General features: G+C 52.1%; 8 protein-coding genes across 8 annotated transcripts; 2 read left to right on the top strand and 6 right to left on the bottom strand.

The window, feature by feature from the left end:
- Window positions 1-938: 938 nt before the first annotated feature.
- TGAM01_v204878 (hypothetical protein) lies at window positions 939-2,801 on the top strand (the record flags this gene model as incomplete). Its single annotated transcript, XM_018801426.1, has 1 exon — window positions 939-2,801. The coding sequence occupies one exon, from the start codon at window positions 939-941 to the stop codon at window positions 2,799-2,801; it is 1,863 nt and encodes a 620-aa protein (XP_018665219.1).
- A 788-nt stretch (window positions 2,802-3,589) lies between these two features.
- TGAM01_v204879 (uroporphyrin-III) lies at window positions 3,590-5,396 on the bottom strand (the record flags this gene model as incomplete). Its single annotated transcript, XM_018801425.1, has 2 exons — window positions 3,590-5,004; window positions 5,057-5,396. The coding sequence occupies 2 exons, from the start codon at window positions 5,394-5,396 to the stop codon at window positions 3,590-3,592; spliced, it is 1,755 nt and encodes a 584-aa protein (XP_018665218.1).
- Window positions 5,397-6,924: 1,528 nt separating this feature from the next.
- On the bottom strand, window positions 6,925-7,815 carry TGAM01_v204880 (bZIP transcription factor; the record flags this gene model as incomplete). Its single annotated transcript, XM_018801424.1, has 1 exon — window positions 6,925-7,815. One exon carries the CDS (start codon window positions 7,813-7,815, stop codon window positions 6,925-6,927), a length of 891 nt encoding a protein of 296 aa, XP_018665217.1.
- A 2,410-nt stretch (window positions 7,816-10,225) lies between these two features.
- On the bottom strand, window positions 10,226-12,055 carry TGAM01_v204881 (endoplasmic reticulum mannosyl-oligosaccharide 1,2-alpha-mannosidase; the record flags this gene model as incomplete). Its single annotated transcript, XM_018801423.1, has 2 exons — window positions 10,226-10,345; window positions 10,412-12,055. The coding sequence occupies 2 exons, from the start codon at window positions 12,053-12,055 to the stop codon at window positions 10,226-10,228; spliced, it is 1,764 nt and encodes a 587-aa protein (XP_018665216.1).
- A 1,078-nt stretch (window positions 12,056-13,133) lies between these two features.
- Window positions 13,134-16,939, bottom strand: TGAM01_v204882 (hypothetical protein; the record flags this gene model as incomplete). Its single annotated transcript, XM_018801422.2, has 3 exons — window positions 13,134-15,444; window positions 16,231-16,660; window positions 16,729-16,939. 3 exons carry the CDS (start codon window positions 16,937-16,939, stop codon window positions 13,134-13,136), a joined length of 2,952 nt encoding a protein of 983 aa, XP_018665215.2.
- Window positions 16,940-17,141: 202 nt separating this feature from the next.
- TGAM01_v204883 (hypothetical protein) lies at window positions 17,142-18,275 on the top strand (the record flags this gene model as incomplete). Its single annotated transcript, XM_018801421.2, has 3 exons — window positions 17,142-17,168; window positions 17,227-17,348; window positions 17,405-18,275. 3 exons carry the CDS (start codon window positions 17,142-17,144, stop codon window positions 18,273-18,275), a joined length of 1,020 nt encoding a protein of 339 aa, XP_018665214.2.
- Window positions 18,276-18,573: 298 nt separating this feature from the next.
- On the bottom strand, window positions 18,574-19,898 carry TGAM01_v204884 (lipoyl synthase, mitochondrial; the record flags this gene model as incomplete). Its single annotated transcript, XM_018801420.1, has 2 exons — window positions 18,574-18,869; window positions 18,935-19,898. 2 exons carry the CDS (start codon window positions 19,896-19,898, stop codon window positions 18,574-18,576), a joined length of 1,260 nt encoding a protein of 419 aa, XP_018665213.1.
- A 1,501-nt stretch (window positions 19,899-21,399) lies between these two features.
- TGAM01_v204885 (hypothetical protein) lies at window positions 21,400-21,762 on the bottom strand (the record flags this gene model as incomplete). The annotated part of the gene is made up of 1 exon (XM_018801419.1): window positions 21,400-21,762. One exon carries the CDS (start codon window positions 21,760-21,762, stop codon window positions 21,400-21,402), a length of 363 nt encoding a protein of 120 aa, XP_018665212.1.
- Window positions 21,763-22,652: the final 890 nt, after the last annotated feature.

Raw genomic sequence — 22,652 nt, forward strand, 5'->3', positions numbered from 1 at the left:
TCGGCGTCATCAACCATCTCTTCGAAACGCTCAGAAGAGCTGTTTGCAACCTATTTTGTTTCTTTTCACTCATCACAATCACACACCCCTGGCGCGGGATCGGCTCGACTACTGCGACTCTGGCGTTTCAACTATTGTGGCCGCTGCTATTGCCTAACCGCCACGCGCATACCAGCGTCTGATCGCCCGAGTGAAACGAAACTGCATAAACAAACACACCAAAAGAGAAAGACACCACATACCAAAACGCATAGCGGCCTGGGTCGCTCTCCATTTTACTGTTTTTTTTTCACTGTTTTCGAGTTCCTGGTCCTTCCTGGTCCTTGCCTGGTTCTCCATCTCCCACACTATTCAATATCCACGGGTCCACCGAAAACCGCGCGTCAGCACCCCCCGAGACGAAACGAATCTCGCAAGCAATCAATCAATCAATTTTTGGACCGGTTCATTTGGCTGAATTGGCCCGAAGCCGAGTGGCCCTTCTGGAAGCAATTTTTGGCTGCCGCTGCGGAGTAGAGCGAGCCACAAAATTGCCCGCACTCAGCGACGGGTGATTTCTGGGACCCCTGCACCACCATCGCTTCTGTTCACCCTCGACGTTGAACCATTTTCGTCTCCTTCAACTTTTCCTTCCTTTCCCACCTTCATTGTTGTACGCACAGGATGCTTTTCAACATCGGAGTGTAACACAATCGACTTTTTTTGGCCCTTTCCTCCGACCGTCCGTGCCTCCATCTCGCTACTGGGTGGCGCCATTTGGAACACGGTCGACACACTCTTTTTTCCTATTGCCAAAGAGCATCTTTTTTGGTTGACAGCTCGTTCACTCTTTTACGGCTTGTCTACTTTCAGCCTTTTGCACTTCTTGACCCTGCCTCCCTGCCTCCTCCTCCGAAAGCCATACCTCGTTTAAAAACAAAAAGACCAGCTAAAGCAGCATGGACTACCATCCGCGCCGGTTCGCTGGTGGCATCGAGTCCCTGGTTCCTACATCAGTGCTGCAGGTCAGGTCGGATAGCTCAGAGGTACAACCCAACCCAACAATCGCACCCTATACCACAGCGCTAAATGGTGTCAACCAGACGCAGAACGATTTATTTAGAGACTTACTTTGGATCAGTCTGGGAGCCGTTGGTGTCATTATCTTACTTATCAGAATCGCAGAGCTAGCATGGGCCAAGCTACGCCAAGTATCGGCCATGTCAGTGCCGCGGGAGAAGCAGGGCTACTGGAAGATTTCCCAATGGAGCTGGATGCCGGGCATGAAGAAGCATATGATCTATGCTCCTCTGTTTGGCAAACGTCACAATCGAGAGTTCCGCTTCTCCTCTGCCATCAACGTTGGCACCCTGCCGTCACGGCTGCATGCCACTCTCCTGATCTTGTACCTCGCGAGTAATATTGCGTACATGTTCATCCTGGACTGGACTCAACCAAACTACTTTTCCTTTTGCGCCGAGTTGCGAGGCCGAGCCGGCACTTTGGGCGTTGTCAACATGGTTCCCCTGATCATCATGGCCGGACGAAACAACCCTCTGATCAAGCTTTTGCAAATCAGCTTCGACACATACAATCTCCTGCATCGATGGATGGGCCGCATTGTTGTTGTCGAGATCCTCATCCATACCATTGCCTGGGCCATCCCGAGCGTTGCTAACAGCGGCTGGGCCGGGGCTTGGAAATCCGTTACCCACAGCTCGTTTCTCGGATCCGGAGGCCTTGGTACTTTGGCTCTGTTGCTGATCTTCATCCAGGCCGTCTCGCCTCTCCGACACGCCTTTTACGAGACGTTTCTCAACCTCCACATTCTCCTTGCCGCCGTGACAATCGCCTGTACATGGATCCACTGCGCTACCGCCAGCATCCCAGGTGGCCTTCCTCAGCTGTCTTGGATCATTACCATTGTGTCACTCTGGATCGCCGACCGACTTGCTCGAATTGCTCGCCTTGCGTGGGTTAACTGGTCCGACAAGGGTTTTGCAGATGCTCTGTGCGAACCTATGCCTGGCGACGTTACGAGAGTCACTTTCCGCCTGCCGCGATATGTTGACATCAAGCCAGGAACTCACGCCTATCTTCGCTTCTGGGGCGTCAACGCATGGGAGAGCCACCCCTTTTCCATTGCTTGGGTTGAGCATGAGGTCCAACACTCCCTGCCTACGTCAGAGAAGGAGCCTCTCACCGCGATGGACCGCAACAGTGCCTACACTTTGGTATCGTTCCTCATCGGCGCCCAGACTGGTATGACACGAAAGCTCTTCAACACGGTCAGAGCCTCAGAGCAAGGTCTTCGAATGAAGGCGGCGCTGGAAGGTCCGTACGCCGGACACCACAGCCTCGACTCCTACGGCCACGCCGTCCTATTCGCCGGCTCTACGGGCATCACCCACCAGATTTCCTACATTCGACACCTGCTCAATGGCTACAACGACGGTACCGTTGCGACGCGACGAGTTACGCTTGTTTGGATTATCCGGGAGTATGAATCCCTAGAGTGGGTGCGCCCATTCATGGACCAGATCCTGCGAATTCCCAACCGAAAAGATATCCTCCGCATCCAAGTATTTGTCACACGGCCCCAAAACCCTCGCGACATTGCCAGCACCAGCTCGACCGTCAAGATGTTCCCCGGACGACCCAACGTCCCGTTACTGTTGGCCAAGGAAGTGCAGGAACAGACTGGTGCCATGGTGGTCAGCGTCTGCGGGCCCGGTGCCTTGGCAGACGATGTACGAGGCGCTGTTCGGTCAGTGCAAGGCCACACGGTGATTGATTTCATTGAAGAAAGTTTCACTTGGTGATTTACGTGTATGCATATACTACTATCTGGGCGCTATGAAATGGCATTTTTTTTTCTATCCTAGATGTGAAAACCGAGGAGTTTGCCGGCGAAGAGGTGACCGTTCTTTTCTCATACCATTCGACTTGTATATATTTGATTTGCGATCTTCCGCTACGCGGGGATTTATACCATTTACAGAGGGACGTATCAGACGTTGTATAGAATTTGCATACTCCTCCATCGTTCTTTTTTACACTTTTTAAACAACGAATCGGCGCAAATGGTTGTTTTTTTATATCTTGTTTCTATAGCATAGCATCTCGGAGAAATGGACTGGCACATTTTTTTTTGTTCCTACTTTATTTGGCCCATAGCGATGCATTTACTCGTGTGATTCAACATTCTTTACCTTTTAACTTGTAATCCATTACAAGTAGACTACTATATGCCATACAGGTAGGTATAGATGGATTAGAAATGCTTCATGTTACTTGTGTCTCTTGCGATGATGAATCTTTATTCGTATCCGATATTCCTTGAGATGTACAAAAATAGTGCTCTGCTAATATGTGTCCCGCTTCTAAATCAAAACGACTAAAACCAAACAACCAGCCAGTGGTGTGATTTCCAATCTCGATGCACCCACACAGAAAATCAACGAAACGCCGTCATGCAGATCGATCTTGGCAGTTACGCCTTCAACCCTCCTTCAAACCGTTCTAGTCTCAAAATCTCGCCCCAGATCAAGGTTTCCTCCTCTTTCTCTTTGTCATATCATACCATCTTCTCCTCTGTGCCGTGAAAACTTTATGCTTCTCCAACAGCCAGCCCCAGCCCCGTCAACTGCGTAGCAATCCCCACGTCTTCTAACCCCCTGAACCCTTCCTCGACGGTCCACGCCCTGCCCTTCTCCCTGGGGTGCAAAAACTCGCATGAGCGGCCCACGACGAGGAGGCCCGGCGGGCGGCTGCCCTCTGTCTCGATGGCCTCGGCGACGTGGGCGAGGGTGGTGCGGATGACGCGCTGGTCGGGGCAGCTGGCGCGTTCGATGACGGCGCAGGGGGTGGAAAGGGGCCAGAGGGGTCTTGTTGAAGGGCCTGTGGTTTCTGATGAGGAGTGTTCGTTTTCGACGGGCGTGGTGAGTTCTGCGACTAGGCCGACGATTCGGTGGAGGGCCATGAGGAAGACGACGGTCCGCGAGGGGACGTACTCCGGCGGCTCGGGGGCTTTGCCCTTCTTGCCGGTGCCGGTGCAGATGAGGACCTGGTCGGCGACGTCGCGCTGCGTGGCGGGGATGGCGGCGAATAGGGGCGCGCTCAGAGCGCTGGTGACGCCCGGCAGGACGGTGACGGCACCGGCGGCGGAGAAGCCGTTTTGGCGGAAGTAGGCCAGCTCCTCGCCGCCGCGGCCGTAGATGAAGGGGTCGCCCTGCTTGAGGCGGAGGACCGTCTTGCCGGCCTTTGCGGCGGCGAGGGCGGCGGCGAGCAGCTCCTCCTGGGCCTGCTCGGCGTTGCCGGGGAACTTGCGGGCGATCTCGACGGGCGTGCGGCGCGGGATCAGGTCCAGCACGCCCGACGGCACGAGCTTGTCGGCGAGAACGAGGTCGGCGGACTGGATGGCGTTGTAGGTTGCGCGCGTGAGCAGGTCTGGGTGGCCGGGCCCGCTGCCGGCGAGGATGATCTTGCCGAGCGGCTGAGAGGAGCTGCCGTCGCCGTCGCCGTCGCTACCTCGGATGCGCTTTGCGAGGTCTTCCTTTGCGGTGACGGCGTAGGCCTCGAGCAGGCGGTGGACGTCGTCGTCGCTGACAGAGGCGAGCTTCTTCAGGGGCCAGTACTCGCAGACCTGACTCAACCAGCGGATTCGCCTGTTGCGCGCATCCTCCTCCGTGACGAGCTTGTTGAACAGCGCGCTCTGGTCCACGGAGTCGTCTAATTCCCCAAGACTTGCAGAGCTGGGCAGGCCGTTTGCCCTGTCATACTGCTGGATGCGCCGCCGTGCCTCGCCGAAGCGATCACACGCGGCGCCCAGGTTGGGCGGCAGCGAAGAGGCGATTTCGCGGCGGATGCGAGAGGCGAGCTTGCAGCCGCGGCCGTTTGTGGTGACGCCGATTTGGAGGGGGCCGTCGTTGTGGGTGGAGAGGAGGGAGAAGGTGCAGAGACGGGGGGCGTCGACGACGTTGATGGGGATGCGGTTGGCCTTGCAGAGAGAGGCGATGTGAGAGCCTGGACGTGTTAGTTGTTATATATATTAAAGTGTGTAGAGATTTATATTCACCTAGCTCTTCTCTTGACGAAGTCACAAAGACGGCATCAACCACTCTTCCCACTTCCTCCCTGCCCAGCTCAAAGAGATGCTCGTCCCTATACGCCGTGCGCACCCACTTGACGCTGCCGTCGTCGATTCTGCGCTGCAGGCTGTAATGCAGCTCTGCCGTCTCGGGCGCAACCAGCACGGGATGCGCGCCGGCACCGAGCGATTGGGAGCATCGTGCTGCGGCGAGGGGGTTTGTGCCGATGATGAGATGGACGTTGTTGGCGCAGTTGAGGCCGGCGAGCATGTAGTTGCTGCTGCTGCTGCTGCTGCTGCTGCTGGGAGCTTCTGCTGCTGCAGCCATTATTCTGCGCGGGACGTCGGGAGGACCGAGATCCGATGTGCTGGGGTTTGATGACTCTTCTTAATTCTTATGCTGGGTTATATATGAGATGAAAGTATTGATGAGGTACGAGGAGATAAGACTGAAGTTCTTATCAAGTGAAGTGAAGTGAGATTCTTGATAAGAAAGTGAATGAGAGGTCTCCGAGGAACAAGACTCCGAGGAAACAAGCTTTTTCTATAGTCTCGAGAGAACTTCCCTCATTCTTATCAACAGCTACGAAATATCCACCTTTCACCCAAATTCACCACTCATCGTGCCTCCCGACAGGCCGACGACCCCAGCGCCGAAGACCCGATGGTGATTTTCAATCTAGCATGGGTCTAAACTGAGGGGAGGGCCTTTTGCCTATGCCTTTTGCTTGGGAATCGATTCAGAAAACGCCGCTTCCAAGGCCGCAAAAGCTGCCGCGCAGAAAATGAACAATCTGCCACCAAGTTGACGCCATTTGGCGATGTGGGGCCGTTATCGGACGAATCACTTTTCTTTGAATGACAATTTGTCACTCCAGACCTTTTTTTTTTTTTTTAGGTCTGTGGGAATTCCGGATAGCATACTGCGAAATCAGGGGAATTGGAGAAAAAACTATTTTACATTGAATAAAACAATCGCTGGTTTTTGCCGTGATGAAACAAGAACGCTTCGTATCGAATCATAAAACTCCATGAATTCCGCCCGTGACCGTGGGTACTTCGTAACGCCTTCTTGTTTTGAGAAAACCTCGATAACTCCAAAACTCCCTTGCTGAAAATCATCTCTCCGTATGAAATGGAGCGAAAAAGACTTTGCGCCGCGCTTGACGTGAAAGAAAGGAAAGAATGAAAGATTAAAGGAAAACATGAGAAAAAAAGAGGAAAAAGGAAGAAAAAGGGAAAAAGATAAAAAAAGGGAAGTTAGCAAAGCAAAGTAAAGGGAAAGAAGGAGAGAAGGGGAAAATAAAGAGAGGAAGAAGATCAACCTGAGAATCTCCATGGCTCTCAGTACTATGTAAGAATTGGGCAAGTCATGAATGTCGAGCGTTTATATACCCCCTTTGTATCCTAATTTGTGTTGCGTGCATGTTTAAAGGAAAAGGTATGAAATAAAAAGGCCTCGGGAGAACCGGTTCAGTGCTATGACATTATATGCTTAGATACTGCGTCCGTAGTGTCCGTAGTGTTTTTCCATCCGCGTTTCTCAAGGGTAGAAAAGAAGAGAGGCAAGACTCAATGTGGGATCTGAATAGTCTCTTTTCTCAATCCTTGGGGGGGTCGTAGAACAAATACAAAGAATAGAGAGAAATATTTGCAAAAACTCCTGTTTGCAACCTGGTCGAGGTTTTGGTGAACCAATGGTGGAACATGTAAAAGAATTGAAGAAAAGACAGATTTTGTGGTTTGCAACGCCGTAGGAAGGGACGACACTTTGTGATGGAAAGCTCCGAATCCTGCTGGTCGTCCAACGAACGAGAAACGGAGGCAGAGACAAGAAAGTGATTTGAGTCGAGTTATTATTCCAGCCCCATGTAGGGATCGTCAAGCGGCATGTTGGAGACTCCCTCAAGCGGCTGCATCTGCATTGCGGCCATGGGATTTCCCTCTATGCTGCTGATGCTCTCCATGCGTTGCCGCTCCCCGTTTGCCACGAGCTTCTTCACAAAGCCCTTGGCCTCGTTCTCAACCCAACGATTGATGTTGGCATCGTTGCACTCGGTGTGATTGATTAGATGGTTCTTGATCTGGCCAACCTCCTCGCGGAGGTTTTTGAATTCCTCGCGGAGCCTGTCGTTCTGTGCTTGCAGATGCGACTGCATCTCCTTCAGCTTGTCAATGTTGACTTTCTTCTTCTGTCGACACTTGGATGCGGCTACTCTGTTCCGCTGCTTGACCTGTTCCTTCTTGTCCGAGCTGCTGCGAGTTCGCCGAGCACCCCCTTTGCTCTTAGTGCTCTTGGCGGGCTTTGGAGCGCTCCTCTTGGTGTTGGGGTTGCTAGCATCGATGTTGGTGTTGATGTCGGTGTTGATATCGGTGTTGATATCGGTGTTGGTGTTGGTGGAGGTTTCGCTTTTCGAGCTGGCTCCAAGCACTGAGTTTGAGGCGATGGAGGTGTTGCTAGGCGAATCATCCGGGTTAAGGGATGACGCTCCTTGTGTGGGAGACATGATGAACTGGGCAGTCTGATCGTTGCCCAAGGAAAAGGATGAAGCCGTATCGCTATAAGGATCCGAGTCCATCAAGCCAGGATCTTGTGTAGCTTGCGAAAAGTCCCCCATGGAGTCGAACAAGGAAGTCCACGGCTCAAGAGATGGCGCTGAGTAGGAATATGGCATTGCGCCTGCCGCCGGATTGCCCTGGCTGCAAGCAAGCAGGTCCAGCTGTGGGTCGATGGGAGCTTCCGCCATGGCGGTTTCAACACCCCTGTTCGTATACATAAGGTAGGTGGCAGTTTGTATTGGCGCTGTGGCGAGAATTACAGTGAATTTGAGACCGCGAGTGACGCCGAAGACGTGTGGATGGCCTTGTGGCGAGTCAAAGTGCGTAGGTAGGTGGGCGTTCTCAAAGTGCGATTTTGAGTTATAGCTAGCTGGTTTCTTCGTGGTGGAAACTGATGTCCTGGATCTGAGGACAATTGATGTTTTACCACAAGAGAGAGAATAGCAAGCGGCTACAACGGCACACACGAGAGCAAGAAGTGCAAAAGAGTGCAATTGTAACGAACAAGAAAAGGATGCTTGTTGCCAAAGGAGTTGTCGAATGTATGTAGTGTAGAGGATAGCTTACAGTTTTGAGCTGATGATCATGACAGACTGTAGTCTACACCTGGACACGTGTATCGTCCTTTTAAGAAAAAGAAAGAAGGGTATGTCTTATGAGTAAAAAAAAAAAAATGTTTTGTGGATTTACACGGGTCGAGAAGAGATACTTGGGCAGTCGGTGGCAATCTATATATGGATTTGTGAATCTGATGGAGAACGTGGTATTCCTCATGGAGGGGGCCATGTCATCATAGCGTTCGTCACCAATGCAAAGTGAGCCCGGTAAATTGGGGTTCCTCATTCTTTTCACTTCCTGTTTCCCCCCCCAAATTCCCCCTCTAGGTTCGCGCAGCCGGCCAGGAACAGCTTGGCGACATGTTCTTAGCTGGGGCTACATGAGCCCAGTTCTATTCTGTGGTTCTGGGGCAAAGTACCGTGAATTGCTGCGCGGCATGATCAAGCCGCAGTCAAAGAACTGCACGGCTATCTGGAGTCACTCTGAGCTGCACTTCTTCGTGCTCCCAAACGTGCTGCTGCTGGTTTCCCCAATTGATCAGATGTCGAGCCCTCGCATCAGGCACGCATCTCAGCATCTACTTGGATCGGACGGGATGTGGGAATCCCATACCAAGATTGTCGACATCACGGCTGTTAGAGCAGCAGGGGTCTTCGCCACCGTGATTTTCCTCCACTAGGCAAGGACAGCTAGATCGGATTTTTGACTTTTCGACTGCGGAAGGATCATTTTGCATCTTTACACGCAGGCCAGGCCACTTGGCCGAGCTGCCACAGCGATGTGCAGGCCGAATAGCCCAAAACAGCCATGTGTGGCGCGGGCCTCGTGGCTAGTGCGCCCAGGGCGGCGTCTGAGGCTCGTGATTCCCCGCTCCAGTGGCCCAATCAGGCAAGCTGGCGTTGCTCATGAGGGCGCCGGACCAGAAGCTCCGACCAGTGAAACCTCGTCCTCCAATAACGTCTGACACTGGCCGGCTCTCATTCACCCATGGGCATCCAGCCTTGACGTCAGGCAGTGACGGCATCGCGTTGGGCGTGCAAAGGCATTGGCCACTCGGAGCCGAGCAGAGGTGCCGTTGAGCGTTGCTGGGAGGCTGCTTACACACTTGACCTGCGAGACATGCCCAGAGCAACCGCCGAGGATCGTTGCCGTTGCTGGAGGAAACGCAGCAGTGGTTGGCTTGCGGGGAGCAGGCCGGTGGCGACAGCTTGCATACATAGCTCCGGCGAACAGACAGTACGAGCATGCAAGCCTCCGAGGAAAAGCGTGGCCCGCTCTACTGTAGCCGTCTCTGACAGGTATCTGAATTCACATGGAACGCCCTCCGACGCCCCAATCAGATGTCACCGGAACCTTTGCAGTTCTGAGACGCTTCCGAGCTCCAATCAGATGTCACCGGAACATATGCCAGCTCTTGGATACGCTAGAGAATTTGCAACTTTTTGTCTGGCTTTCATCATGATACAAGCGTTGATGACGACGATTGCATGTGCTTCCAAGGCTTCCTTTGTGGTGCGGAGGCATCGCCAACACCAATCAGATTTCTCTGGCATCTCGAGTTCTTGGCGCCAGAAACACCAGAAACAACGGGGAATTTCCTCTTCATCCTAGTACAGTGTGATGGCGATTGCGCTGCGTTTCGAGGATTACCTGGCAATATCTTGAAGGCAGTCTTGGTATTCGCTGCCGATCCTCAAATCAGGGTCCTCTCCAGTATCTGGAAAACCCGACGCTAGAAACGTGGGGGAAGCTCCCCTTTCGTCTTGGTGCAGTGCATGACTCTTGTGTTTGAGTGAGCTTGAAGCAGTGAGCTAAAAGCAGTGAACTTGAAGCAGTGAGCTTTGATGACACCTACTGCGGAAGCATCTCCATTCCAACCAGGTGATTATTCGACGCTAGAAACATGGCAAACTTTATTATTGGATGTGGTACATGGTATTACAAGTGCGCTGCGTTAACTATCATTTCAAAAGCCGAAAGGGGTGAGCCTCGGTGTCCAACACATGGTCATCCAAACTGACGATATCTGGCGTCAATTATTTAATCCGCAAGCTTGAAAGGATGGGCCTCGGTATTCAATACATAGTCATCCAAGCTGATGATGTCTGGCGTTGTGAAGAGGAGGTAAAAATACTTGAGCGTCTCGGCAAGCCAGAAACTCTGATTATCCTTGTCAGTATCCCTAACTAGATGTCATGAAGATGGAGAACAACACTCATAACTCACCTCCATATAGTCCTCCTGAGGCGGCTTCTCCGCAAACGTCGTCACGTCCAGCACCGCGGCATTCGCATACTCCGTCTTGGTGCCCTTTGCAATGGCCTCAAACATGTCCCACCCGGCATCCTGGAATTCTTTCCGTCCCGTGAGTCGATACGCGTAAAAGACGCTCTCGATGGCTTCCGGTCTCAGCAGATATCTCGGGTCTTTGGCGGTGGTGAAGCCCTTTGGCAGGTGCTCTTTCCACTCGTTGCGCTTATCACGCTCCAGCATCCAGTACTCTTCGTCCCAGGGGCAATGAGCGCGGTCCTTGCACGGCGCGAAATCGAGCCTTTCTGGCATCATGCCCGTGGGAAAGGCGCGGTATGCGTAGACGCAACCGTTGGTCAGCTTGATGCCTCGCTCGACGTCGTCTTCGTTGCTGAAGAGCCGCCCTGCTAGGCCAAACATTCCACCCACAAAACAGGCCAGATGCTCCGTTTCGGGATCAAGCACTGACTGGCCTTTTGCGTTGATGTTTACGTTGCCGGATATCAGAATGTCGTCCTCGTCGGGCAGCATTGGACGGAACAAAAAGTGCCGGTTCGCCGTCTTGAGAAACGTCCTGGACATGATGTCGTACTTGGGCTCGCCGCCTCCGAGCAGCTGATGCATCTTGGGCAGATACTCGTACAGAGAGTCGGCGCAACCGCCAAGCGTAAAGGTGCTCCCCTGGACCACGTCTTTGGCGTTCATGTTGATGTTCATCGGCCAGACTCCTGGCACCATGGTCTGGTTCTGTCCCTGGTAAAACACATCCATCAGTTGCGCCACGACACTGTAGTATTTCATGTCCCCCGTGACCTGGGACAAGTGTGCCAGCTCGAGAGACAGCGTTCCTGGCGAGGCCGATACGACGCCACCTTCGACTTGCAGTCCTCCTCCTTCTTTGGCGGCGAGGAAGTTGATGAAGTCGACGGGCATGCCGTTTTCGGTGTTGAATCCGCCATAGATGAGATCTCCCAGCTCTACTGCCTTCTTGAGCAACAGTTCCCTGCCGCTCAAATCATAGGCTGCTAGCAAACCGCCGAGATAACGGATGTTCGTCTCAAAGATGTTGATCCGGTTGCTAGTCGAATTTCCAAAGTCGATATCCGCCACTGCAGCCACTGCCTCGTCGAATTCCTCCCGCAGTCCCATAATCCAAAGCGTGTCGAGCGAATCAACCAGCGTGGCCGCCCAGCCCGAGAATTGCTCTCTTCCGCCTCCTGAAATCGGCAACAGGGCGTCTTGCATCCAGGCATGCTCCTTATACCCCTGCCATGCCCGCAAAGCGACCTTTTTCACCTCCTTCAGTCTCGCTCTCCGCTCCCGCGCCGCAGGTGATGATTCGGGTCCAAAGGGGTGCTGGATCCGTGGAAGAGGCCGCGAACTCTTCTTGGGCAGTGCTATGGTGTTGTTGGGGAGGTAGCGAAGCTTCACGGCGCCCCAGTCGAAGCTGGACTTTGACTCGGGATACTGGATTTGCGACGCGCCGTCATTCATGCGGTGCTTTAGCGAACTCCATTCTGCCGTTGATGGTGCTGGCGATGAGCCCTGGAAGCGCCATAAGACGAAGAGGATTACTGTGAAGATGATGCCATTGCGTACGAAACGCGGGCGCGCAAACATTGTTGTGGCCCTCTACAGAAATCGAATGTAGTCGCGACGCCCTTTGCGACGATGAAGCGGGAAACAAGACCATATGGCCTTACTGCAAGAAGAAATTAGTAGCAATTGGCTGGATAAAAAAAGACCGAGACACGAAACGAAATGAGGGAGAGACAAGGCAGATCACTACTACCAGCCCTACCTTATCTCACGGTAAGTTTGCAAAATAGAGTAAGCAGAAGCCACATCAACAGCCTAAAATAGAGATGAGATTCGAACAATCTGTCCGGATCCCGACGCTAAACATAGCAGGATTAGTAGCAGTAGCATCAGCTCGGGTCCCTATACAAACAATTCCAGGTTCTAGACCGGACTGTTTTTTTTTTCTATTCCCCCCCTCCTCTTGTCTCTTTTCCCCCTCCCCTGATGAATCAAGGAGCTTCCAGATGGGGAAGATCAATTTCCAAGGGATGGATTTGCATCGCGTGCCTAGCCTAAAACGCTGCTGCTGCTCGCTAGTGGAGTTTGCCTCCATGTTCTTATTTTAGAGCTTTTGCGGCAGAAGAAGACCCGCTACAGGTAGGAAGGAGTCTTGCATTGTATTTCCACAACGCTCGTACTTAGACCAGGATTGTAACTTCGTATCGGAGAGTTTCAAACTAGCAATAAGGATCCACGATGAAGAAACTTGATCAAAGAGTTTTGAATTCGAGTGAGATAGTTTTCAAAGTTGATCTGCTTCGTTTCGCTTTTTTGGCTGGTTCGTTACGGCGCGGCGCCGAGAGAACAGGTGGCGCTGCGAATATGCTTAATTTGCACCTTATTCCTTAATTTGGCTGAGGGGCGTTTGAGATGGGAAACACCCCCGCCAAGCGCCGAAAGAGGTGGGCATGCATGAACTTGGAAACATACGAGTGCGCTGCAAACGAGCATGACTTTCTAAGTTATATCTTGTTTCATAGAGAGAAGAAAGTGTTGAATGCTGAATATTTTTTTAAAGAGACAACTCATAAGCCCTGCAAAGACTTCTTAGACTATTGTACATACAACTTTCCAACTCATATATAGTACATTTTCACACACATCCATTCACCCATATTCATCGCCTCCCCCTACCCTTCTCATTCTCCATTTCAAGCTCCTCCTGCACCTCCGCATCCATCTCCCTCTCCATCTCTAGCTCCTCAATATCCTCAGCCTCCAAAATCTCCTTGATCAAATCAGTCTGTCGATCCCGCTTGCCCTTTGTCCTGCGTTCCTTTCGCGCACTCTTCTCATTCGCCGATAGACGCCCGCCATCCATTGTGATCTCGACCTTGCGAGGCTTCTTGCCGCCTTCCGCTCGTTTGCCTCCATCGTCCACCCCGCTGCCGACTCGGACGCTGCGAGACACCCTGGTCTTTGCGCCCAGAGCCCAGAGATCGCCCCAGTGCGACTTTCTCGCGTCGTGGTATGCGAGCTTGCTGTAGCTCTTGGGGACAGTCCATCGCTCAATCTTGCCTTCGGACGTGCATACGTCTAGCGTGACGTGGCCTTTGCGCTTCAACGGCGGGAGGACCATCCTGGGGAGGGTTTGCATGTCTGGTGGGCTGGGGGAGTTCTCGTATCCTGCAAAGGCTTGCTCGGTGGATTTCCATCCTGGGAGCTGGTCTGCTTTTGCGCGGCCACGTTGAATCGCCACGTAGCTAAACTCCACGTCGCCCTGGTTGTTTGTGCTGTTGCCTAGCATTTTGGTATAAAACCCAGGCCGTGTGAATCGTTGGTTGAAGTAGCAGTAATCTTTACGGCCCTTGCTTTTCCCAACTTCTTTATACATGGGACACGTTCCGTGGTTTGTGCATGGTGCGATGATGTGGCCGGGCTCTCGTTCCTTGTGATATGCCGGGTTCAATTCCTCAGTCGGAGCACTTTGCTCGCCGTTTTGAGGCAAAATGAACTGTTTCAGAAGCGTATCCCTCACGTGGGCGACTGCTTCAAATCCACGGGGATGTGCTTTTTCAATCACAATAAGCACACCGCCGTCCTTGTTAAGTAGAGTCCAGAGGTTATTCAAAACAGCTTGACGGTAATGGTCCTGCTTTTCTTTGAGGAATAGATGCGAAGCAATGATGAGATCGTAGCTTTTTCGTGCCTGAGGCTTATCACCAGCATCCAGACGCTCACCTTGCATTTCTCCCGAGTGTTCGTAATCTGGCAATCGGGGCAAGAACGTGGTGTTGGGCAGGAAACTCTTCAATCGATGCCGTAGCCGGTCTGATCCTGTGATGACGGTTTTCCTTCCGGGAGGTTGTGAGCCCTTCACCACGCCCTGTTCTCTCAATAAATCCCACTCTGCCTGGAGGACTTGGTCCCAAGCAACTAAACCAGCACCGCCAGCACCGGCGTCCAGAACGCTCAATCCTGCAGAGCCGTCTTTTTGAAGGCGTTGCTTGATCCAGCCACTGCCTAGTCGTTTTCGTACTTCCCGCAAAACTGACGCCACAGAAGCATACGAAGGAGGTAGATATCCTGCTAGAAATGCATCTGCCTCAATCTCTGTCATGTGTCGCTGATCGGGAGGCAAACCAACTCCGCCCATTTGCCCGTTTTTCCTCCCTTCCGGCGTGAATGGAGACGTCGGCAGGCCTTGTCCACCAAAAGCTGCTTCGGCAGCAGTCTTGACGTGTCCCAAATGAGTTCGATCCAAGAGATCACGTATGGGCGTAACAAGAGTGCTTTGGGGCAGCGAGATTTCGACGGGGCTTCCATGAAATCTGCCGTCCAGCGTATAAGGGTGGAATCGCCGTGACTCGCCAAGACCCATCTCCGGTTCTGCGTCTGCAGGAATCTCTTTAGACTCTGGGAATAACTCTTCTTCGTCCATTTCATATGCCTCCTGCTCGACCTCGGCCTCTTCTCTCGCAGCTGCAATTTCATCCTCCATCTGCTTCTTCTGCGCCGTCTTGAAATCCTCCATGAGCCTTTGCAGGGCTTCACGCTCTCTCGGATTTCTGGCAACAGCATCAACATAATCTGAAGGCTCTTCAACCGTTTCTACAGCAGATTCAGACTCCAAGGGCTGTTCAGACTCAGGCGATGGCTCTGGCTCATCACCCTGTCGTGGAGGAATCCTGTAAGTCACTTCCTCAAAACCTCCCTCTTCTGACTGTCGCAGCAATGTCCCCTCATCAGCTGGTCGTGGGATTAGGATTTGACCTCCCATGTCCGCATGAGTTGGAATGCCGACATCTTCTGGCGCAGTCTCTCGAAGCGGCGGACCATAAAGCCGTTCATAAAGAGCATACTCTTCTTCATTGAGATAGCCTTTTGGAAGTGTGTCTCGAAAGCGCTGCTTTGCTTCTCGGACAACCTTTTCAATATCCTCTAGGGATTGGGCCTTTGATACATCTTGAGATTCCTGAAAAGCAATACTAGAGTTGGAAAAGTATCGTCTGTTTAGTTGATACGAGCCTCGCTGAATGTGTTGTATGCGTGGGGCAGTTGATCTTCGCACTGATGATGCCGTAGAAATCGAGTGGCTGAATTGCCGCTGTGCCGTGAAGAGATATGCATAACTGCATTTTGGGCAAGCATTTTTAATTCCATTTAATGACAGCATCTTCTCCCCTTATGCCTGAAATGGCCACAAAAGAAGGTCTCTGAGTCGAAGGTTTATGAACTTTTTCCAGTTCTCATGATCACGTGATTGCTATCATTCGCCATGATTGGACATAGCTGGCATATGAGAGGTCAGCTACGAAAGATTTAGGCCCACTGCAGGAATAGCTCCATTGAACCATTTTAAGAGGAAGCTGTTCATTTTTCTTAAACTTTTTATTTCATTTGTTTCTTTCTCTGTTTGGAAAATAGGAATAAGTTCTAAGCTCCACTTATTCATGTAGCGAAAAGATTTCAATATGCCAACATGGCTTGGATAGTGCAAGAACGCTCACACACACAAACAACAGCTAATCGTCCACAACCACAACCGCCTTAGCAAAGGTATAACAATCACAAATCGGCTAGGGTTCTAAACGCTGGCTTTTGCTGTTGCTGCTGCGCCCGGGCGCTACCTGCGGGCACAGGCCCTTTGGCTGCCGTTGGTTTCATCTGCGGCGCTGGCTGTTTGTTCGGGTTAAACATGGACTGTTCGGCGGCCTTGAAAGCATCAATCTGGCTCGCTAGTTAGCAGACTTGCCCCCCTTGAACTTCCTTACGCCTCCTTGTTACGTGCCGAAAATAAAGACGTCAGGTACAGTCCGACGAGCATTAGGACAATGTTCAACAGCCCAGACACGTTCCAAGGGCGGCCCTGGCCCTGAACGGGCGCGCCGCCGCCAAGAGTCCTGCCGGGGGTCTGGAAGACCGCCTCGGCCTTCTTGCCACTGCTGCCGCTGAGCGAGACGGCCTTGTTGACAGCCTCGGTCAGGGCCGACGGGTTGGCGCCTCGGATGGTCTCGATGGCCGTGCCGTTGTGGAAGATCTTGAAGGTGGGCATGGCGGTGACGCCGTTGGTGCGGGCAATGTTGGCTTGGTTGTCGACGTTGACCTTTGCAAAGGCGACCTTTTTCGGCGAGGAGTGCTCCTTGGCGAGGCGCTCAAAGTGCGGCGCAATCATCTTGCATGGGCCGCACCAGTCGGCGTAGACTGCGATGCTTGTGTTAGTTGATTCTGTATTACTTGTTGGCGCAAAGGGCCAAAGGTGAAGACCGTACAGTCTGCGACAACCACGCTGGTGCCGGAGAGCAGTGAGTCCCACTCGCCATCGGATGCGATATGGACGGGGCCGCTCATTGTGAAGACTGAAGACGCGAATGTAGGTTCTGGGAATGATATCGTATACTGTTTGTAGTTCGCGACAGTTGCTGTTGTTGGCTCGAAGGGATTAAACGTGGCCAGCTTGGCGCATGCGACTGTCTTAATCATTCATGGCTGATAAATAGCCCGTGCAGCCAAAAACGGAGCACTGCCATGGCGTAATCAAGCTGTTGCACCTGGCAAAACAAGCAGGCGGTAGAACAGGGGATCCACTATTCTGCCGGAACTATGTAAATAATTTTGAGACGAGCTACCGCCAAAAAGCGACGCCTGGTTATTATTTTGTATTCCAGTGACAAGATAATTCACCATGTCGCACCAAGAGCGTGAAGCAAAGGTATTGCATTCCGAATTGTTTTCCAACGTGCACGATTGAATGCTAAACAGGCATACAGAAGAGAAAGCTTGCCAACAGCGGCGGCAATGCTCAACAAGCGTTCCACGCCGTCAATGTGCCGGCCCAGGAAGGAAGAGACTGGACCGTCTCTGTAGCATTCCCCAGCAGCACAATCGCAACGTACGTTATCTTTTCTCTGCATTGTAGAATCGAAAAGCTTACATCATTGTTTAAAGTCTACCTACCGCTGAACAACGAATGGCTGTTCCCAGCCGCATCGCCCGCGCCCTCGCCATCTTCTCTGTCGACGAAGTCATCGTATATGACGACTCGCTTGCGTCTTCACGCCCGCACAAGACCGACACTTCTGTCTATACCGGAGACACAGATCCGGTCCACTTCCTCACACACGTGCTGTCGTACATGGAAACCCCGCCGTTTATGCGAAAGGCGCTCTTCCCCCTGCACCCAAATCTGCGACTCACGTCCTCGCTGCCGGGTCTCGATACGGCTCACCACCCACATCCCAAAGAATCAATGCCTTATAGGGAAGGTGTCACGATTGTGGGAATGACAAAGTCCAGCACTGGCACGTTGGTCGATATCGGCCAGGAGAAGCCCGTCGAGATCAAGGAGGACATTCCTCCCAAGACGAGAGTCACTCTTAAGCTTTCGGAAGACGAGTCTGAGCCATGCGAGTGTGTGCATCCTCATGCACCTCGCACGGAAGCTGGCTTCTACTGGGGCTACACCGTCCGAAAGGCGACATCCCTCTCGGCCGTCTTCACAGAGTCTCCCTATGAGAACGGATACGATCTGAGCATCGGCACGTCTGAGCGAGGATCTCCCGCGTCCAAAGAGTTCCCGTCCTCGAAGCGTGTGCAGTTTAACCACATGCTCATCGTATTCGGTGGACCGCGAGGCATTGAGTATGCAGCCATGAACGACGAGGAACTTGGTGGGATGGGCATTCAAGGCGGGAAGACAAGGGAGCTGTTTGATCACTGGGTCGATGTGATGCCGAACCAGGGCAGCAGGACGATTCGGACGGAGGAAGCCATGTATATTGCGCTGACGGTATTGAAGCGGATTTGGGACAATGAGTAAAAGGTTTTTGAATAGAGATGATACCCCCTCTATATCTTTCAGTATATGTATATGTAATGTTACACATTTGACAGCTATTCATGTGTTCGTAGAGGGAGGACGTGCTTGTATTAAAACCTTTTCTCCACGTACTTTAGTGGCTGTATAGCAGTCTATAAGAGCCATTGTTGAAGACTCTCACCCTGTTCCATCGTTGAATCATGAGTTCTCTAGAAAATTTTCTAGTCTCGCAGATAACGCCCAATTAATAACCAAAATTTGACAAGCCTTCTTTCTTTTATACATTTATACGTCTTGTTTAATGCGCCTTGGTAGCATCCAGCGCGATCGTCTTGCCCAGACCCTCGCTCGCCACTGACGCAGCTCTATCGCCAGCCCTCTTCCTCAGGACGTTCTCAATGAATGCCTCACCAGCCTTGTAGGACGAGCGCACGAGGGGTCCACTCGCGCAATAGAGGAAGCCCATGTCCAGAGCCCGTAGGCGCCACATTTCAAACTCGTCGGGGGTGACGTATTTCTCGACCTTGAGGTGTCGCTTGGTCGGGCGCATGTACTGTCCGAAAGTGACGACGTCGACGTTGGCCTTTCGCAGTTCTATAATGATCAAGTTAGAAATCTTTTTCTTCTGCGGTTGTGATGTGATGGTGGAAGAAACGTACCTCTCAGAGCATCCATGACCTCGTGCTCTTGCTCTCCCAGACCAAGCATGATGCTAGTCTTTGTGATAATGCCCTCCTTGCCCTTGACTTCCTTGACATGATTCAACACCTTCAAGCTCTGGCGGAACGTTGCCCTGCGATCGCGCACATACGGAGTGAGGCCTTCCACAGTCTCAATGTTGTGCGCATACACATCCAATCCACTCTCAGCCACAATCTTGACCATGTCTAGGTCGCCGCGGAAGTCGCCCGTCAGGGCCTCGACAAGCAATGTCGGCTTCTTCTGCTTAATCTTGCTAATCGTCTCTGCAAAGTGTCGGGCACCGCCATCGGCCAAATCGTCGCGGTCCACGCTCGTCAGCACAACGTAGCCAAGGCCCCATCGAGCCAGTGCCTCGGCTGTGTGTTCGGGCTCATGGGGATCCAGAGGAGCAGGCGCTCGGTTCGTCTTGACACTGCAGAAGCGGCATCCTCGCGTACAAGTGTCGCCCATGAGCATGATGGTGGCCGTGGCGGCATTCTTATCGGAGCCGCCCCAGCACTCGGAGATATTGGGACACCGCGCCTCCTCGCAGACGGTGTGCAATCCCAGGCCACGCAAATCGCTCTTGATCTTCTTGTAGTTCTCGTTGCCCGCGGGGATGGACGTCTTGAGCCACTCGGGCAGTCGCGTGATGGTTCTCTTCTTGCCGGCAGGGCCGACTTCGGCCGTCTTCAGCTCGTACGCATCGCTGGGCGATAGGGACTGCACGGGAGACGAGGTCGCAATGAAATCTGAGAGCGAACCCACTGACTTGTCCTTGAAGTACGTCGTGGGCCGCGATGCTGGCTTTGCGGAAGCTTGGTTGGCGTCGGTGGGATGCGGCGGGATGGTGGCAAAAGATCTCAGGGCGGCGGGAGAAGCAGCCAGAGCCCTTCGCATGGGCGCCTGCGCTCGCTGAATTGATGGGGCTATTGAGGCCATGCTTGTATGCGTGAGATGCCTGACGCTGTGATGGATGCCCTTCCGAGAATCCCGTCTGGAGGTGGGTTATTGATGATGAGGAATGATTTGGTTGAAGAGCTATCGAAAAAAAGTTGGGGAGCCGATGGGACCCGCATCATAGCGCCGCAAGCCGGAGACTAGGTTGGATGTGCCAATAGGGAATTGTCTTTATTAATCAGCCATTTTAACGGCCAGACGTCTATGATAACGGGTGATCTTTTAACCTCTCTATTATAGACAGTGTATTATCAGTGTTCATTTTCTTTCATGCGAATCTTATCTTGTGCAATACAAGTGCATAATTTCGTACCGGTCGTGTAGGCGGCTCACTTACTTGGATAGACACAGCTCCCACGCATGTGTGCTCAATAATACGATCAACGTGGAAACATAATATGATGAGTCATGCAACATTAAAGACATCATAAGCAGAGAAATCACGCCATGAAGTAGTAAAAGAATGATACGGTGATAATGTTTATTGTACTGCCTAGTCCCAACAAGACAAACACCAGGCTCGAGATCACCGCCTGTTTTCCCTCCATAACACCGAACCTCCTCTGTTCAAACTCCAGCATCTGAATAAAATCCCAAAGGGCACAACGCCAAAACAACAAGCCTTAGAGCTGAAGACAAAGATGTAGTTGAACGCGTTCCTCTTAAAGAAACTTGGGAAGTTCGCACCAAATACAATCCAGTCCCGACTATATCGTCTCCAGTATATAAAAAGGGGGTATCACCAACAGAAGAGAATAAATACCTGTCACCCGCGAAATAGAAGTACACCAACATGCTATATGTAGATCCATGGTATCAGATCCAAAGATGTTTTGAAGAGTTGCCAAGTGTAGGGGTTATGATAAATACAGGAGGCGTAAAAAGAAGATAATTGAATTGAAATGGATCCAGCTAGCCCGCTCGCTCACACATTCAATACGTGCTGTCTCTGGTCATATTAAAGGATATAACTGTGCTTTCAAGACACTAGCTTTCAAGATTCAGTTGATTCCCACGAGTGAGAGTAGACAATGCTCAGACCAAGCATTTGAGAATCGATGAAGAATGGGCGGTCGGCGGATTGCAACCGTAGCCAATAGTCATCTTGTCAGCGACAGGAACCGCGAGCATAACAGGATCACCCAAGAATAAAAGTATCAATGGGGGAACATGAGCTCAGCAGCGCCATGGGCGCGCTCGAGCACAAGGCAAAAAAAAAGTTGGGGGAATCAAGAAGAAGAAGAAAGAAGTAGACCGCCAGGCCTTTGTGGACGAAAAGGGCCCATCCCTTTTCAACAGAAGCACGTTGTCAAATCGTCGGCGAGTCGTAAATGATCGTAGATCGTCATACAGAAGAATGGGTTTTATTTTTTCAAGATGACAAAAGAAAATGTTTGATAGATGAACGAAGAAGACAAAGATGGTTGCTGTCGCTTCATCTCTAAAATGCCCACACCCCCAAGTATTCTGTCGCTTCGCAGATTTACATCATGGCGAAAAGCATCATGCCGGCGACACCGACCAAGGCGATCTTGCTGGCCTCAAGAGCAACACCAGCGCTGTGGGGGCCACTGGTGGTAGAGGCGACAGGAGCACCGGTGGAGGGAACGACTGTAGGCTTGAAGGCGGTTGAACCAACGCTGGTGCTGACAGCAGTGCCGGTGGACTGGTAGGTGGCAGAGGCAGCAGTGGTGGTGGCGTTATGAGAGGAGGCAATGGCCGTGACGGTGTGAAGTCTGGCGAGAGTGACAGTCTTGGTCAGGACGGTGGTCGACGTCTGAGTGGTGGTGGACTGAGAGAGAGCAAGGGCCGGGAGAGCGGCGGCGGCGAACAGAGAGAACTTCATCTTGAATTCTTCGTTGTTTTTTTGGTGGTTGAGCTTTGGGGTGATGTGAATGTTTGCGCAAAAGCTGTCTAAGCGTCGCGTGAGAAATGGGTGAAGGTGTAAAGTGCAAGCGATATAGCAGCGGAATCAGGCAAGATGACGGATATCTGCGATGATACACTAGAAGTTTTGAAATGCTGTAGAACCGCTTAGCAAGTTGCATTCTCCCGTTGATCAGACCAGCGTGCTTCTGCGCTTACCTTGCTGCGAATGTTGTGAGACGTGGTTTGTTGTTTGTTGCGCGAGGCAGAGAATGAGTGAGTGTATTGTATATAATACTGGATAATCGATATCCAAGAAGCGTGGAGCTGAATGAGTGGACAAGACTTTGCCAACGAAGTCTTTTTTTGTTTATTTGCGTAGAGGTCGTGAAACAAGAGGAAACGCCAGAGCAGATGGTGAGCGAGGAGGCGAGTAGAAAAAGAAGAGACGAAACACGCTCGACGGGGACAAACGACCCAGCAAAGGCGCCATCGCAGGGCGGACTGGCTTGGAGGGTGACTGAACCACGGCCAGAGCCAATAGCGCCCACAAGTGCCCCCCAAACAAATGCGGGGCGGGTGCCGAGCGCCGTGTAGGTCGACACGACATCGTCAGCGCAGGGGGATGAGCTGTAGCATTAGGTAGACGCGACTTGGGCTCTAGCCGCGCATTGACGGCGATGAAATTAAAGTGTGTCATTTAGGTACAAGGCCAGGCTCTAATTTTCTCGCGACCTCAGGGCTTGTCGCAGACGCAAAGTCAATGCTCCTGGTGGTCGAGTTTGCGGTTTCAGTGGCTGGCTGCTTATGCCGTGGCCTCCTGTTTTAGCTTTATTTGCTTTATTTGCTTTATTATCCCTTTTCTCCTTG

The sequence above is a fragment of the Trichoderma gamsii genome, assembly GCF_001481775.2.
Source record: "Trichoderma gamsii strain T6085 chromosome Unknown Scaffold_14.2, whole genome shotgun sequence".
Classification (NCBI taxonomy): domain Eukaryota; kingdom Fungi; phylum Ascomycota; class Sordariomycetes; order Hypocreales; family Hypocreaceae; genus Trichoderma; species Trichoderma gamsii.